Raw genomic sequence first — 17,002 nt, 5'->3', positions numbered from 1 at the left:
CTCTCTCTCTCTCTGCCTGCCTCTCCATCTACTTGTGATTTCGCTCTCTATGTCAAATAAATAAATAAAATCTTTAAAAAAAAAAGATTTTAAAAGGCAGAGAGAGATTTTAAATGTCTTTTTTTTTTTTTTAAAGATTTTATTTATTTATTTGACAGAGAGATCACAGTAGACAGAGAGGCAGGCAGAGAGAGAGAGGGAAGCAGGCTCCCTGCTGAGCAGAGAGCCCGTTTCGGGACTCAATCCCAGGACCCTGAGATCACGACCTGAGCGGAAGGCAGCGGCTTAACCCACTGAGCCACCCAGGCACCCGAGAGATTTTAAAAGGCAGAGAGAGAGAGTCAGATGCCTTATTGAGGGAGTCACCCCGGCACCCCGGCGGAATGAATTTTAATGATCTTTCTTACTTGAACCAATGGATCCAAAACATTTCAACATGGAATCAATATAAAATGATTAACTTTGTAACTTTTTAAATATCAGTTTTCTCCAATGAGGTCTTTGAAATGTGGCATTTCATACTTGAGGTGCATTTCAACACAGGCTGGGCTCATTTCAAGAGCCCAACAATCACATTTGGCTGCTGTATCGCACTGAAGACTTAGAGCCCTTCTTTGACTTGTTCAGTGTGAACGCATATGTTTCCCTGCAGAAATTTTTAGAAAACATTTATGCCTTTATTTTAGAGAGAACACAGGTAGGGTAGGGGCAGAGGGAGAGGAGGAGAGAGAGAGATAGTGAGAGAGAGCGAGAGAGTTAGAAAGAAGCAGACTCCCCAGTGAGTGGGGCTCGATTCCATGACCCCCAGATCAACTAAGAATTGGATGCTCAACCAACTCAGCCTCCCAGCTGCGTCCCCTGCAGAAATTTTTAAATTTTGGTTTACTGGGTCTTGTCCTGAACCTTGCCGGATGGTTACATGCACGTGCGCCATATTGTCTTTCTAAAATCCAAAAAGTTCTGAATGCAAAAACATATCTGGCTCCCAGGGCTTCAGTTAGCAGATTATAGATCTGTAAAAAAAAAAAAAAAAAAAAAAAAAAAAAAATACCACCACCAAAACTTTCATCTTGACGGTCCTTGTGGGCATGCTGTAGGTCAACCATTTAATTTCATTCTTGTCCCTCCCTCCCCACCCCTGCCAACCTTTTTATACATTTTCCCCAGAACATTTAAGAATGGCAGCTTTATTGAGATATAATTCACATACCATAAAATTCGCCCTTATAAAGTGTACAGTTCAGCAGTGTCTTTTAAAGTAGATTCACAAGGTTGCTCAACTACCACCACTATCTGATTCTGAAACATTTTCGTTTCCCCCAAAAGAAACCCATCCCCATTACCAGTCACTCCCCACTCCCACCCCTGCCTCCTCACCTGCCCAGCCCCCGGCAACCATGAATCTCCTTTCAATGTCTATGGGTTTGCCCATTCTAGACATTTCTTAAAATCGGGGGAACTCTTCAGTATGTGACCTTTTGTGCCTGACTGCTTTCCTTCAGCATGATGTTTTCCAGGTTCATCCATGTTGTAGCATGAATCAGGACTTGATTCCTTTTTTTTTTAAAATATTTTAAAATTTATTTGACAGAGAGAGAGAGAGAGAGATCACAAGTAGGCAGAGAGGCAGGCAGACAGAGGGGGAAGCAGGCTCCCTGCTGAGCAGAGAACCCGATGTGCGGCTTGATCCCAGGACCCTGGGATCATGACTTGAGCTGAAGGCAGAGGCTTAATGCGCTGAGCCACCCAGGAACCTCAGGACTTGATTCCTTTTTATGGCTGAATAACATCCCGCTGTGCAGCTAGATCCCATTATATCCTAGCCATTCAACTGTTGATGGACATATGAGTCATTTCCACCTTTCTGCTACTGTGAATAATGCTGAAATAAATATCTGCTTACAAGTTTTTGTTTCAAAACCTGTCTTCAGTTTTCTTGGCCATATACCTATGAGGCAGGTGTTGGATCCTGTGGTGAGTCTATGTTTAACTTATTGAGGAACTACCAAAATATTTTCCACAGGGGATGCATCATCTTACATTCCTACCAGTGATATATGAGGGTTCCTCATGCATACGTTTTTGTTTGGTGACCCCATGACATTTTGTTTATTTATTTTTAAGATTTTAATCATTTATTTGACAGAGAGACAGAGATCACAAGCAGGCAGAGAGGCAGGCAGAGAGAGAGAGGGAAGCGGTCTCCCTGGCGAGCAGAGAGCCTGATGTGGGGCTCGATCCCAGGACCCTGAGATCCTGACCTGAGCCGAAGGCAGAGGCTTAACCCACTAAGCCACCCAGGCGCCCCACACCATGACATTTTAATATTGCAGTTATACCATATATTTGTTTGTGTACTGTGTCTCTAACTGTGCCCTACATATAGGGAGAGTTAAGTTTTTTTTTTTTCTCCCCAACAACCATTTTTTTATTCCCTTGGGTGTGCCACTGAGAATGAATGTTCTTGGAGAAGCTCGTCACTATCGTCACTTCAGTTAATCCTTACAACAGCCTCTGAAGTGGGTCCTATTCTATTTTTAAAATATTTTATTTATTTACTTGAGAGAAAGCAAGAGAGAGAGAGAGTGCACAGATGGAGGGGGAGAGAAAGTACCAGATTCCCCGCTGAGCAGGGAGCCCAATGTGGGACTTGGTCCCAGGACTCTTGATCATGACCTGAGCCGAAGGCAGATGCTTCACCGACTGGGCCACCCAGGCACCCAAGTGGGTCCTATTCTTATTCCCTTTTATAACTTAAAATCTGAGGCTCTAGGGGACAAGGTAAGTGATTTCTTGTGACTTACTGTCTCACAGCTAGTATGAGGTGGTGCAGGAAATCCAATGCCTGAGTCCACATCTTAAGAATCAGGTGATCCTGCTGGGGTTCAATCTCTAGTCTCTAAAGGGGAAACAAACCCTCCTGACCTTTGGAAGGACTGAATTTCATATGTGCTGTATAGCAAACGGGCAGGCAGGACAAGCAGAGCTGGCTGAGCTCTGAAACACCTCTGACTGGTGATGCATCTTGTTCCTTTCTCCCTAGAGAAGCAATCCTGACTCCTTTGCCAGCCAGGGTTTCATCCTCAGAGCATGGCATTTACTCTTGGTTTGTCATAACCATGGGATCTGGTCCTTAGACTCTTAGATCATCAGGGCTGAAGGGCCTGTTTGAGATGGGATGTCCCCTCCTTCACTTACAGGTCAGGAAAGCCAACCAATGGAGTGACTTGCCCAAGCTAATGAAACCCACCAGGCTGAGGTCTCCAGATTCCAGCCACATCCCACCACAAGAGGGTGGACAGAGTGGTCAGGGTGTGTCCTCCAGCCTTACAGCCCCGGCACCTGCAACTGAGGGACTCAGGAGGCTGCCCTCCCTATCTGTCTGCCTAATCCCTCCTATCTCTACATATTTACTAATCTTTCCTTTCTCTCTTTAGCTTAATTTTTAAGCCCTATCTCTGTCACTTACTCACTAATGGTGTGATCTTCAACATCCTTTTTGGTAAAAAAGGAGTCAGAAGGCTATTGTGAGAAGCAAATATGACACACATGCTAAGTCTTGAGCTGGGCTCTAGGGACACTGGAACCACATCTGCAAGGTGCTGCCCTGTCTAGGCTCTTATCAAAGGAGTTTTATTTTTTATTTTTTGGTCCAGTGCATGAGTGAGAGAAGAAGCTTGAGGACAGTGAGGGGGGCTTTACCAAAATGCTCTCAGTGTTTCTCAGCAAGAGGACCCTGTTCAAAGTTAAAAGGCTATCACATGTACACACACTAAACTCTTTAGTGTGACTACTTTAGGGGGTAAAATGAGACTGTCAGTGGGAAAAACTTTCCTTCTTAACCACATACACTTGAAATCATTGTGCGTTTTACTTCCTTCTTTGTCCTTTTCCCTTTCTCTTTATAAACGTTTTATTCAAGTACAACATACATCCGGAAAAACAAACAAGTTTGCTGCTAAGGACCACACCTACCCAGATCCAGAAAGACACCTTGAGGAGCCCTATTCCACCAGCTCCGTACTGGCCCCCTCCCACTCACACCCCGTCCTCCAAGGCAGGTCGTTCTCCTGACTTCTAACAGTAAAGGGGAGTTTTTTTGTTTTTTAAGATTTATTTATTAGATAGAGAGAGACTGAATGCACCAAGTGGGGAGACAGGCAGGGGGACAGGGAGAGAGAGAATCTCAAGCAGACTCCCCTCTGAGCTTGGACGCTCCTGCAGGCTCCATCTCCCCACCCTGAGATCATGACCTCACCCGAAATCAAGAGTCCACCCTTAAGGGCCTGGACTATGTCATCCAATCGACCCTAAAGGGTAGTTTTGATTTTATAAAAATGGAACTGGCCAATACGAAAATTTTTTGTTTTTTTAAGATTTTATTTACTTGACAGAGATCACAAGTAGGCAGAAAGGCAGGCAGAGAGAGAGGAGGAAGCAGGCTCCCAGCCCAGCAGAGAGCCCGATGCGGGGCTCGATCCCAGGACCCTGCGATCATGACCTGAGCCACCCAGGCGCCCCTGTTTCACTGTATTTGAAGTTATCTTAGAATTTTGAGAAAAAGCGTTCCTAGATTCTTAGAAGGATCTTTACCATAGCATCACCAACTTTTGGCCAGCAGAGGCTCCTTCGAAGTTCCATGCGCCTCCGCTTAGGGAACCACCTCCTCACCTCCTTTCTCTCCGCCCATCTCCGACAGGCTGTGTCTGAGGCTGCGCACTGCGTCGCTGGCGCGGGGAGGGCGGTCACGTGACTGCCGTCGGCCCGCCAGAATGGCGGCTTCCTGTGTGGCCCTGCTGGCGGTGGCCACGTCTCTGCTGCTACTGCTGCTGGTCTCGTGGAAGCGCTGGCGTCAGGGGCGCGCGAAATGGCACGTGATCATTGTGGTGCTGGGGGACGTGGGTCGCAGTCCCCGCATGCAGTACCACGCGTTGTCGTTTGCCAAGAGCGGCTTCTCCGTGACACTTCTGGGCTTTTGCAGTGAGTGCCCCGGAGACTGGGAGGGAGGCTGCACTCTCAGCCTTTAACCAGCGGCTTTGACCTACGCAGGGGAGCTGGGGCGGGGACGCCCCTTCCTCTCTCCTACCTCGGGCAGCTCTCTGAAATTGGATGGCCTCGGTAGTGGCCCTGATGGCTAGGTTTCTGCCCAATCTTTGCTGGATGGGTATCTAGGAACAGCCAGCATTAACGGAGTGACTGCCATATGTCAGGACTGTGTTAAGTGAATTCATTGCATAGTCTCACATTACTTTCTAGTGAATAGAAAGACGGATTGGAACCCAGGTGTGTGTGACTCCAGGGTCAGTGACGATAACCATACTTCCTTGTGGCTACTTTGTCAGTCTGTGTCTCAGAGGATTTGTCTCCTCTCCATTCCACACCCTCAGTGCAGAGTCTGCAGGCAGGAGAGGTTTCATTTGTGCCGCATGTCCAGCTTTTACTCTCAGTATGCAGAAGCAGGATGACATCTTTAGAGGGAACCTCAGTCGTGTATCAGGGAAAAAGGGGAGTAGCACTGGTTGCCTCTGGCCCTGTTTTGAAGGTGTCATCAGAAAGTGGAGTGGAGTGGAACTTCCTAGGGGTCTGCCTGTTGTGGGGTAATTCCACCATCCAGGGAGCTCTAGATTGTCTGGAGTACCTACTGTGTGCCAGGCATTGTGTTAAGTAAATAAAAGTGGGTAAGATTCAGGCCCTCCCTCTGTGGGGAGAGTCTGGACAGGAAGTGTCCTCAATGCTCTATTCTGGCTATGGGGAGAGAAAATTTATTATTTTCCAAAACATTCTTATTTTCCAAAACATTCTTCACTATTCAGCCTGAGCTGCTGGATCATCTGACTTTATATTGCCCTGTCCACCACATTAAAGGGTACATTCTTTTCAGACTCCAGACCCTATGATGAGCTCTTGCAGAACAACAGAATTCAGATTGTGAGTTTGACAGAACTTCAGAAACTTCCAGGTAGGATGCAGTGAACTCCAGATCCCTCTGAATCTGTGTCTGTGTTGGGCGGGTGGGGGGTTCTACACATTGCCAAGAATTCCTTCGGGAGTAACAACTGTTTTTTGACTTGTAGTTGGGCCCTACATTTTCCAGTATGGAGTCAAAGTTATATTTCAGTCTGTGCACTTGCTGTGGAAGTTGATGTGCAGGGAGCCAGCAGCCTACATCTTTCTCCAGGTAAACGTCAGCCTTGCGTCGTCCTATGAGAACCACTGTTAAGCTTCCTTTACTTTCCAGCCTTTTAAAATGTGCAAATTGTGGAGCACCTGGTTGGCTTAGTCGTTTGAGCATCTGCCTTCAGCTCAGGCCATGATCTCAGGGTCCTGGGGTCCAGCCTCACATGGGGCTCCCTGCTCAGCGGGGAGCCTGCTTCTCCCTGTCCCTTTGCCACTTTCCCTGCCTGTGTGTGCACTCTTTTTTTTTTTTTAAAGATTATTTATTTATTTATTTGACAGAGAGACATCACAAGTAGGCAGAGAGGCAGGCAGAGAGAGCGAGAGAGAGGAGGAAGCAGGCTCCCTGCTGAGCAGAGAGCCCGATGCGGGACTCGATCCCAGGACTCAGATCATGACCTGAGCCGAAGGCAGCGGATTAACCCACTGAGCCACCCAGGCGCCCCCTCTTTTTTTTTTTTTTTTTTTAAGATTTTATTTATTTATTTGACAGAGATCACAAGCAGGCAGAGAGGCAGGCAGATAAAAAGGGAGAAGTAGGCTCTCCGTTGAGCAGAGAGCCTGATGTGGGACTCGATCCCAGGACCCTGAGGTCGTGACCTGAGTTGAAGGCAGAGGCTCAACCCAGTGAACCACCCAGGCGCCTCTGTACGTGTACTCTTTGTCTCTCTCTCTCTCTTTCTCTGTCATATAAATAAATAAATTTTTTAAAAAAAGATTTTATCCATTTATTTGACAGAGATCACAAGTAGGCAGAGAGGCAGGCAGAGAGAGAGAGAGAGGAGGAAGCAGGCTCCCTGACAGGCAGAGAGCCCGATGTGGGGCTTGATCCCAGGACTCTGAGATCATGACCTGAGCTGAAAGCAGAGACTTTTAACCCACTGAGCCACCCAGGCACCCCAATAAATAAAATTTTTGAAAAAAAAAAAAAGGCAAATTGGTGAATAAATTGCATATTTGTGTGTGTATAGACTTATAAAAACATGAGTAAGAGCTTACGGTGTGTGTCCATTGTATTAATGGTACTCATTCATTCTGTTATTTTGTCATTATAGACAGAGTCTTAGACTGTACTTACCACATATATATATGTCTGTATTACTTCATCCAATACCTCACAATTCTAATAAGTAGGGTCTTGTATGACCCATGTTTTAGAGATGAAGAAACTTAGGTCTAGAGAGGTTCTGTAAATAGCCCTGTCATCACACATCTAGGAAATACTGGAGTAAAGATTGGAACCAAGTAGTTGGTCTGGTTCTGGAATTAGGCTCTCAGACTCTTCCATTCACTGCTTTTTAACATATAAAAACACCTTCTTTTAATTAGCTGCACTGGATTCCAATATATGATATGCTCTTAACATACTTATTTCATTTTAACAGACATTCAGATACTTCTAGATTTTTCACTTTTACAAATAGCACAGCAAAGAGCACGAGTGACCATATGTTTTTTGCAGTTTCTTTGTGGGGTAAATTCCTGTGCTTAATCAGAGTTCATGCTCTTTTTAAACTTTTTTTCCTTTTTTTTTTTTTAAGTAGACCTCATGCATAACATGAGGCTTGAACTCACAATCCTGAGATGAAGAGTCATATGCTCTGGGGTGCCTGGGTGGCTCAGTCAGTTAAGTGTCTGACTTTTGCTCAGGTCATGATCTTGGGGTCCTGGGATTGAGCCCAGTTTTGGGCTCCCTGCTCAGTGGGGAGAGCAGAGCCCCTCTCCCTCTTCCCCTCCTTCCCACTTGTGCGCTCTCTCTCTGCCTCTCAGATAAATAATAAAGTCTTAAAAAAAAAAAGGGGTCACTGCTCTATCAACATAGCAGTTAGGCACTCCAGAGTTCATGCACTTTTAAAATGTTGTGGTGTGTTACTAGATAGTCCTAGAATAAGGTTGAGCCAGTTTTTCCCCCATCCAGTGGGGATGCCTCTTCTCCCATGTCCTCACCACCCCTCTCTATTGTTAGGTGTCTTAGAGGTTACATTCTGCTAGGTGAAAAATGCACTTCTTTGGCTATTTTTTATCTCCTTGATTTTTGGTGGCCTTGGGCTTTTCAGGATGGTCAATTTTATTTCCTTTATGAGTTTTTAAAAAAAGATTATTTATTTATTTGACAGAGAGATCACAAGTAGGTAGAGAGGCAGGCAGAGAGAGAGGGGGAAGCAGGGTCCCCGCTGAGCAGAGAGCCCAACATGGGGCTCGATCCCAGGACCCCGAGATCATGACCCAAGCTGAAGGCAGAGAGGCTCAACCCACTGAGCCACCCAGGTGCCCCTCCTTTATGAGTTTTTACACCTTTTTTGGTGAAGAAGAGGGTCTTTCTTCTGCTTATTAATTACCAAGAGCTTTGTAAAGATCATTGGCTCTTTGCCATCTATGTTGCCACTGTTTTCAGTCAGTTTATTGTTGACCGTGGTCTGGGTTTCCTTCTCTTCATTCAAATATCTCTTTCCCAGAACCCCCCGGGCTTACCTGCCATCGCTGTCTGCTGGTTTGTGGGCTGCCTCTGTGGGAGCAAGCTCGTCATCGACTGGCACAACTATGGCTACTCCATTATGGGGCTGGTGCATGGCCCTAGTCACCGCCTTGTCCTGCTGGCCAAGTGGTGAGTGTCTGGGAAGGGGGTACAGACACCTTCCCTGAACCGGGTAGGAAAAAGGGCCAGTGCAGAGACCTGGTGAAGCTGGTCCCCCAGGTGCTCTGTGAAGTAAGGGCAAGGCTGGGGGATTAGAATGACTCTGGTTACAAGTAACAGAGATGGGCCTAAGCCAAGGCAGACTTTTGTTGGTCCTGAAACTGCAAAGTCCAGAGACATGTCTGACTTTGACTCAAAAAATGTCATCAGGACCCGCTGTCATTTCTCCGCACTCTGTCCTGGAGGTGTTTCTCTTGTGTTGGGGGCTCTCCTGGCACCCTGACAGGCTCAGTAGAGAAAGGGAACCTCTCTGATTGTCAGGCTCTGACATTCCACTGGGGTGGGGGTGCTGCAGTACCCCGATACCTCAGGTTTAGGGGAAGTGCTCTGCTGTCAGACCTGGGGTCCCAGATGCCCCCAGATTAGATCCCCAAGTAAAAACTGGGGGTGCTGTTGGGGGATGGGGACACAGGCCCCAGTCGGCTGCAACCAGTGGGACAGCAAGAAAGAAGGGCCTGCGGGAGCAGATTGGATGCAGAGCAGGAAGAGTCGTGCTCTGAGCCCGAGTGGACAGTATCTGACCCTGATGGGTCATTCACCAAGGGTCGTAATAGCTGTGGCAGCAGCAGCAGCAGCAAGTGATCGTGGAGTACTTGCTGCATGCCAGGCCCTTTATCCCATTCAGTCTTCGCTGCCCCTGGTGAGGATGTCCTCTGGTCACTCTCCTTTTACAAGCCAGGAAACCAAGGTCCAGCACCACTTTGCTGCTTGCCACACAGGTAGTAGTAAGTGTGAGGACCACAGTTCAGTCCCAAGCTGTCCAGCTCTCTTGCCTCCTCCGCATCCTGAGTGAGGAGTGGGCTGTGGTACACCAGGGGCATTTAGCAACCTTGAGTGCTTCCTCCCCTTTCACTTTCACTTCTGTCATGGGATAGGGCTCAGGTCTCCACTGGGGGCTAATCTGCTGCTAACACCTCTCTCAGATTTTTAAAACCATCCCTTGGTAACCCACAAGCCCAGCCCCACAGCCTCTGCAGCAAGAGTACAGTGTGGGTAAGATTTAATAATGAAGGCTTTATTACATTTCTTCCTTTGGTGGCAGGAGAGCCTGGATTTTCCCTTCTGTAGAGAAAGGTTCTTTCTTTCTTTCTTTTTTTTTTTTTTAAGATTTTATTTATTTGACACAGAGAGAGATAGCAGGAGAGGGAACACAAGCAGAGGGAGTGGGAGAGGGAGAAGTGGGGCTCGATCCCTGGACCCTGGGATCATGACCTGTGCTGAAGGCAGATGCTTAACTACTAAGCCGCCCAGGCACCCTGAGATAATGTTTCTAACTGTATTTAAGCTAAAAAGCGATATGACTTAAAGGTGTAAAAGAAATAGTACAGGGGTGCCTGGGTGGCTCAGTGGGTTAAAGCCTCTGCCTTTGGGTCAGGTCATGATCCCAGGGTCCTGGGATCGAGCCCCACCCACATCCGGCTCTCTGCTCAGCAGGGAGCCTGTTGCCTCCTCTCTCTCTCTCTGCCTCTCTGCCTACTTGTGATCTCTGTCTGTCAAATAAATAAATAAAATCTTAAAAAAAAAGAAATAGTACAGACGGAACTCAGCGCAGACTCTGGGGAGGCACCTCACCAGCAACTCGATTTGGGAAACCCCCAGCCCTGTGCTCTTGTGTACCAGAAGGTATCAAGTCAAGTGGGGGTGGTGGCAGTAGTGGTGGGTCCCGGGCTCCTGGCTGAATGGTGATATGTCTTTTCAGGTACGAGAAGCTCTGCGGGCGCCTGTCCCACCTGAATCTATGTGTGACCAACTCGATGCGGGAAGATCTGGCAGAGAACTGGGGCATCAAGTAGGGGCCTGGGGAGGCGAGGGGCCCCAAGCATGGTTGGTCCCAGCTGCAGTGCCTGCTGTGTCGTGTTGGCGAGGCAGCCACAAATGCTCAGGGGTCTGGGGAGATGATTACTGGTTTTGGGAAGCCGAGGGGGGAGGAGACCAGACTGTCCATGTGGTTTTGGTCTTAGAATATGTCTCTGAGCTTCCCAAGTAATTCTGAAGCTTCTTAGTGTCCTTGTCCGAGTCGTGGATCCTCTGAATGCCCTTATTTTTTGGATCCCCCTGAATCTTGTATGCCTTAGCCCTTTCTCTGGCTCTCTCTAGAGCCACCAGTGATCTCATTGCAGAGCTGTGACCGTCTATGACAAGCCAGCCTCTTTCTTTAAAGAGACACCCTTGGACCTGCAACACCAGCTGTTTATGAAGCTGGGCTGCACCTACTCTGCATTTAAGGCCCGGTAGGTGTCCCATCTTCAGTCTTTATCTGTCTTCTCTTGTGCTTCCTGCTGTCCCACCTGTCCCCACCTCCTCACAGCTGTCCCCGTTGCTCCCCTGACCCTGGCTCCTCACTGCTGCTCTGGCCTCTCTTGTTCTGGCTGCAGACAAGATTAGGGAATCCCCTAATCCAGGGGTTGGCAGACTGTGACCATAGGCCTGCCGCCTCTTTTGGTAAATAAAGTTTTATGGCTCTACAGTACACTCACCGAGTAATGCACCATGCATGGCCGCTTTTGTTCAGCAACAGTAGAACTGAGTTTTGCAACAGAGACTGGAGGTCGGGGCTGACATGGCCGCATCCTGATTGTTGGGAGTCTGCTGGCCTCACTCCTCTGGCAGGCGATCACCGTCCTGGGGCCTGAAGCCTTGCTCTGTGACATCTCATGGGCTCTGTTTCTGTTCCTTCAGCTCTGAACGCCTGGACCCAGCAACAGAGAGGTCGGCCTTCACAGAGCGGGACTGTCAGAGTGGGGTGGTGACGTATCTTCGTGGGCGGCCGGCCCTGTTGATCAGCAGCACCAGCTGGACAGGTCTAGGACCCCTCCGGGCACTTGGGGCTTGTTTGAGTGCCTGGCTGAGCCTGCGCCCCATGTGTATTTGAGGACACTGGGGACCCGATGAGAAAGGGGGGTGGCCTTGAGCTGGGATGGGAAGCATCTAGAAATTAGCCAATGACACTTTGGTCTCTTTTCTTATAGAGGATGAAGACTTCTCCATCTTGCTGGCGGCATTAGAAAGTAGGTGTGTGGCTGTGAGCAGGAGCTTGTCAGGGGCTGTTGAGCCGTGAGGTGCTCACCTGGCCTTGCATGGTGTCTCCTGCAGCATGTTCCTGCCCCCAGGGCTACTGAGTGGGTCAGCCTAAGGACGTGGGTGGTGGAGTCCCCGTTTGGGTCACTGACTAACCAGGCCCTAGATCTGAAATGCCACCTCTGGGAGAGTGATCTTGTGGCTGGGAGAGGCTACCTCCCCCGCAACTGTCCCGTCCCCCAGCCTGCACTCACCTGATGAGATAGTAATCCTGGTTATCATTTTATTTTTTTAAACATAGAGTTTGAACAGCTGATTCTAGACGGAGAGAGCCTTCCTTCTCTGGTCTGTGTGATAACAGGTATTGCCAGGGACTGTCCATGTTCCCGTATGAAATGGGGTGGTTGCGGGGAGGGCCTGCAGAAGGCATCTGCCTTTATTAGGTGCCTTCCTCACACCAGGCAGGTGGTGTTGGTTGTCTTGTCAGTCCTTGATAGAGGAGGAAACTGAAGCTCAGAGGGACATGACAGCAGGATTGTGGCTTCTGGTTGAATCTTGGATAGCATAGCCTCATAGTTACTGAGTTTTACTTGTATGCAGTGGTTTCCAGGCATTTTTTTTTTTTTTTTTTAATGAAAGAGTCTACTTTAAAGAGCTCAACATAAAATTACTTCTTGAGTAGGCCAGTGGGGAGAGAGAGAAGCAGAGAGCTGTGGTTGGAGCAGAGTCCTGGCAAACTCCCTCACCTTGTACTCCCCTCCTCCTGGCCAGAGTTCTCAGGGGCAGCTAGGAACCCACTGTATACCCTGTGCCACCTGGGGCATCAGGGAAGACATAGACCAGTCTGGGCGAGAAGTTGTATCCAGTTGGCACTCTGGTGCCTGGCCACCTTCCAAGCCTGAGGCCCTCTTAATGCAGGTTGCTCGGGGGGAAGGACCATAGCTTCAGTGGTCCGGGTGCATTCCCCTTGGTGGTCTGGAAGGGGCCAAATGGGAACCTGATCACATCTTCAGAGTGTGGGCCTTCCGCTCACACCTCTGCAGGGTTCTGAGGCTTGAGGCTGTGGGATGGGGCCAGAGATGGGTCCAGTGCAGTGACTGAGATCTTCTTGGCAAGGCAAAGGGCCTCTGAAGGAGTATTACGGCGGCCTCATCAACCAGAAGTGTTTCCAGCACATCCAAGTCTGTACGCCGTGGCTGGAGGCTGAGGACTATCCCCTGCTTCTAGGTAAGGGCATCCAGCCAGCAGCCTACAGGGAGAGAGCTGGGGTTTAAAAGGGAATATTCTAGAACACGGCAGGGACAGAGTTTTTCTGGAAAGGGTCAGATAGTGAATGTCTCATTTGCTTCTGTTGCATAGTCTTTGTTTTGTAATCTTTTAAAAATTAAAAGCCATTCTTAGCTCCAGGGCCATAGACACACAGGCCTCAGGCTGGATTGGGCCCTGCTTAGGGGCTGCGTGGGGCTGGGAGATGCCACCTGCCAGGAACCTGTCAGAGGAGCTCTTGGCTATCCTCCAGGAGACCAGGCTCCTTCCTGATACGCCGGCTTCTCCCACCTGCGGGGCCCTAGACCTGTTTATCAGGGTTCTGTCTTCTCAACCTCCAAGCCCTCCATTTAGTCCTGCTCTTCCATCTGGGCAGAAGGGCTGGGCCTGGCCTTGGGTTGGGGTTCCCCGTTCCCCAAGTCTGGGAGGGTAGTGGCTTGGGAGATGCAGAAATAATGTGTTAAGCACCATTGACTCCCCTGGGTCCCTAATCCTCCTTCATCTTCCTTTCTCCGGGAGAGGGTGCTGGCCTCGTGCTGACATGTCTCGAAAGGCCTCATCTTCCGGCAGTGTCAAGTGGAAAGCCTTTGGTTGGCAGGAGTTCCCAGGCAGTATTTAGTGATGCAAAGTTGTTTATTTGGCTTTATTTCCACAGTGACAGCTGGTTTTCTGTTGGATGTGCTATGGGTTTTTTTTTCCCCTAATAGTGTGGTAAAACATACAGTAAAAACTTGCTGTTTTAATGATTTTTCCATTTTTAAGTATACGTACAACTCAGTAGCATTATTTACATACAAAGTGTTATACAATCATCACCCGTCTATTTCTAAAACATTTTCATCACCCCAAGCAGAAATTCTGAACCCCTTTAACAATAACTACTACTGATTCTTTCAAAATACATGTGGTTAAGTAGACAAAGGGAGTCTGTTTGAAACTACCCGTGATGGGCAGGTCATTTTCAAACAGGGCCGAGTGGCCGGGAATGGCTGTTGGGGAGAAGCGCTGTGTGTCTGCTCTTCTCCAGGCTGCTTGGCCAACTCAGCCAGTTGTATGTGGGGCTGGGGGCATTGTTACCCTGCTTTCCATTCCCTATGCTGAGGTGACGATCCACAGTCCTTTCAGGATTTGTGTTCTAGGGGTGCATGGGCCTGCGCTCTGACTGCCCCCCTCGCCCCAACCCTGCAGGCTCGGCAGACCTGGGTGTGTGCCTGCACAAGTCCTCCAGCGGCCTGGACCTGCCCATGAAGGTGGTGGACATGTTTGGGTGCTGTCTGCCTGTGTGCGCTGTGAACTTCCAGTGGTAGGAGCAGAAACCGAATGTTCACGGAGTTAGGTTCTCAGATCAGCTGTGGTGGCGGGAGGGTAGGGGGAGGGGTGGTTTTGTCAGTAAGATTGGAATTGCTCAAGGAATTCTCCTGGAAAATCATGCAGCATTGCCAGGTGGTCCTTGGGAGTAGGGCCCGTGGGCTTTCTGTGGGTGGGCTGTACCCTGTTGAAGGAGTGGACTTCCACTTAGAGCTGATGTTGAATAAAAAGTATGAGTCTTAAATATTCCACTTAGGGAGCCTGTGCTCATGGATAGAGTGGTGGATGGAATTGCCGGCACAGCTGACATGGTTTTATTTCTGTGTCCCTTTTGTCTGGGCTCATAAGAGTTGAATTGGAATCAGTTAAATGAGTGTGATTCTGTCTCCACTGTTCCTAGCAAAGATGGGTGTTTGGAGAGGGCGGTGTTAGGAGAGGTTCTAGAAATAATAGCCCCACCACTGGCTCAGGAGCCAGCCTCTGAATGGAAAATACAGGATGGTCGACCCTGAGCTCCGGGAACATTGGGATTAACTCCTTGTTGACCCAGAAAAGTCATCCTTAATGTGCCAGGTCTCCCTCTAGTGCGGTTGCCTTTTACCTTGTTTCTCTGCTGTGCAATTAAGAAAAAAAAAAAAAAAAAATGGAGAGCTCATTGAGCACGTTCTCAGAGAAAAGAGCCTATAGCAGAAAAGGTCAAAGTATGTGCTCACTGTTCCTCCTTCTTGGAATCAGTTTGGATTTTTAATGTGTATATGTCCCTCGAGGCCTTTTTTTTCTATTCAGATGCCAAACCTAAGAACAGACTCGCTGCAAGCAGACTGACCGTGGGAGGGGTGGGAGGGGGAGTCCGGGTGGGCACCGTGGGGATTTTCCAGGCAGCTCTCAGGTCTGTGATTCTCTCTGCAGCTTACACGAGCTTGTGAAACACGAGGAAAATGGCCTGGTCTTCGAGGACTCTGAGGAGCTGGCAGCCCAGCTGCAGGTAGCCACGTCTGCCCCTGCGCCAGGCTGAGCTCTGCCCTGATTCTTTGCTCCTGGGCAGGCCTGTGCTGGGTCTGGGTGACAGCTGAGGCAGGGAGCAGTGGTCTCATTGGCTGGGCCTCCATGCGCTCCGTGTGGGTGTGGCCCTGACTGCCCTCTGGGTTTGTGGAGTTTATACCACTTGGTGATGCTGGACCTGGTGGACCGTGTGCTCTATCTAGGGAGTGAGCAACTAGGGAGTGTGCTCTATCTAGGGAGTGAGCAACTAGGGAGTGAGCTCTATCTAGGGAGTGAAGGGAGCTTCATGAAGCAGTTTTGCAGGGCTGGGGGTGGGGGTGGGAGTCTTCAAAGGGTGCTCACACTTATTACAAAAGATGGGTTCATCATTCTTGGCAGTTGAGACCAGGGACAGCAAACTTTCTGGAAAGGCCCACATAGAAAATGTTTTTGCTTTGCCATAGTCTCAGAAGTCCTCAGCTCTGCCGTAACATGAAAGCAACCACAGTCTGTGAGTGGGGGCTCATAGGGATGGGGTTGTGTTCCAGTAAAACTACTTGCAGAGACAGGTGGGGGTCGAAGTGGGCCCCTGGGCTTATTTTGCAAACACCGGATGTAGTTTAGCAGGAAAGAACACAGATGCTGAGTTCTAGCACGTGGGCTGGACAGTGGTGGGCAGAGGCTGAGGGTAGGTGCTGTGGGTGGACAGAACAGTGGCCAAGGGCTGCCACAGGGCATGGTGTGGATGGAAAACGCTGCAGTCTGGGCCGCACTGTCAAGGAGGAGCAGAGTAGGGGATGGAGCATGGCTGGGACTTGAGGGTCTCCTATGCCACGTGAGGAAGGGGCTTGCTGGATCTGGGATATCGGGGTCAGAGCTGTGTCAAGCTTAGCCAAGGTTGCTGTGAAAGCTGGGCCAGAGCCGTGGCTCTGGGGGCTCTGGGACACTGGTAGTGGTTCTTGAAGTGCGGTGATGGAGGGTTTCGGTAGGATCACTGGTCTGGGAGCCTGTGTTTGGAGGGGGACAGGAGTCTAGGCTCCTGGGAAGGAGGGACAGCTCTAGGGTGGGACCTGGGACAAGGGTGGGAAGCAGTGATGAGTAAGTTCTGGTCGTTATTCTTCTAGATGCTTTTCTCAAAGTTTCCTGATTCTGCTGGCAAACTAAACCAGTTCCGGAAGAACCTCCGGGAGTCAGAGCAGCTTCGTTGGGATGAGAGCTGGAAGCAGAGGGTGCTGCCTTTGCTTATGGACCGGTGACTGCTTGAGCGGAAGACAGTGCTCCTGAGTGTGGCCCAGTTCCTCTTAGCCCTGGGCAAATGCTTTAGAACAGCGCCTCCCTGTGGACAGCAGCTGGAAGGACGGCTGCGGAGTGAAATTTTTTAATGACTTGGAGTTTGTGGACCAGGAAGCTGGTTCAGCCTGGTTTCCTCCCCGGAGGCTCTGAATATGAGAGACTCATGACCCGAGCGTTTCTTTCTCCCCACTGTATTACTTTCCTGTTATTTGCCTGTGGTATCTTCAACATCTCTTTGACCTGTTTTTGTCTTACGGTGTCTGCTTC

General features: G+C 49.2%; 2 protein-coding genes across 2 annotated transcripts in view; one reads left to right on the top strand and one right to left on the bottom strand.

Annotated features, from left to right (window-relative positions):
• Positions 1–1,432, bottom strand: part of C11H16orf89 (chromosome 11 C16orf89 homolog) — a 15,964-nt gene extending 14,532 nt beyond the window's left edge. Inside the window, exon 1 of the mRNA XM_059415888.1 lies at positions 1,378–1,432. Coding sequence (XP_059271871.1) covers positions 1,378–1,432 — 55 coding nt within the window. The remainder of the gene's footprint in view (positions 1–1,377) is intronic.
• A 3,307-nt stretch (positions 1,433–4,739) lies between these two features.
• On the top strand, positions 4,740–16,979 carry ALG1 (ALG1 chitobiosyldiphosphodolichol beta-mannosyltransferase). Its single transcript, XM_059415377.1, has 13 exons — positions 4,740–4,980; positions 5,882–5,959; positions 6,075–6,178; positions 8,631–8,779; positions 10,569–10,658; positions 10,990–11,100; positions 11,549–11,670; positions 11,839–11,877; positions 12,189–12,248; positions 13,004–13,114; positions 14,342–14,456; positions 15,371–15,446; positions 16,567–16,979. Exons 1-13 carry the CDS (start codon positions 4,773–4,775, stop codon positions 16,696–16,698), a joined length of 1,395 nt encoding a protein of 464 aa, XP_059271360.1. The 5' UTR covers positions 4,740–4,772; the 3' UTR covers positions 16,699–16,979.
• Positions 16,980–17,002: the final 23 nt, after the last annotated feature.

Source organism: Mustela nigripes, chromosome 11, assembly GCF_022355385.1.
Source record: "Mustela nigripes isolate SB6536 chromosome 11, MUSNIG.SB6536, whole genome shotgun sequence".
In the NCBI taxonomy this organism is placed as follows: domain Eukaryota; kingdom Metazoa; phylum Chordata; class Mammalia; order Carnivora; family Mustelidae; genus Mustela; species Mustela nigripes.
Note: the sequence above shows the minus strand (reverse complement) of the source record. Positions and strands in the feature narration are given on the sequence as shown.

Coding starts and splice junctions, on each gene's coding strand:
- ALG1 (XM_059415377.1), top strand. CDS start 4,773: ATGGCGGCTTCCTGTGTGGCCCTGCTGGCGGTGGCCACGTCTCTGCTG. Junction 11,101..11,548: donor TACTCTGCATTTAAGGCCCG/GTAGGTGTCCCA, acceptor CTGTTCCTTCAG/CTCTGAACGCCTGGACCCAG. Junction 13,115..14,341: donor GGACTATCCCCTGCTTCTAG/GTAAGGGCATCC, acceptor CCAACCCTGCAG/GCTCGGCAGACCTGGGTGTG.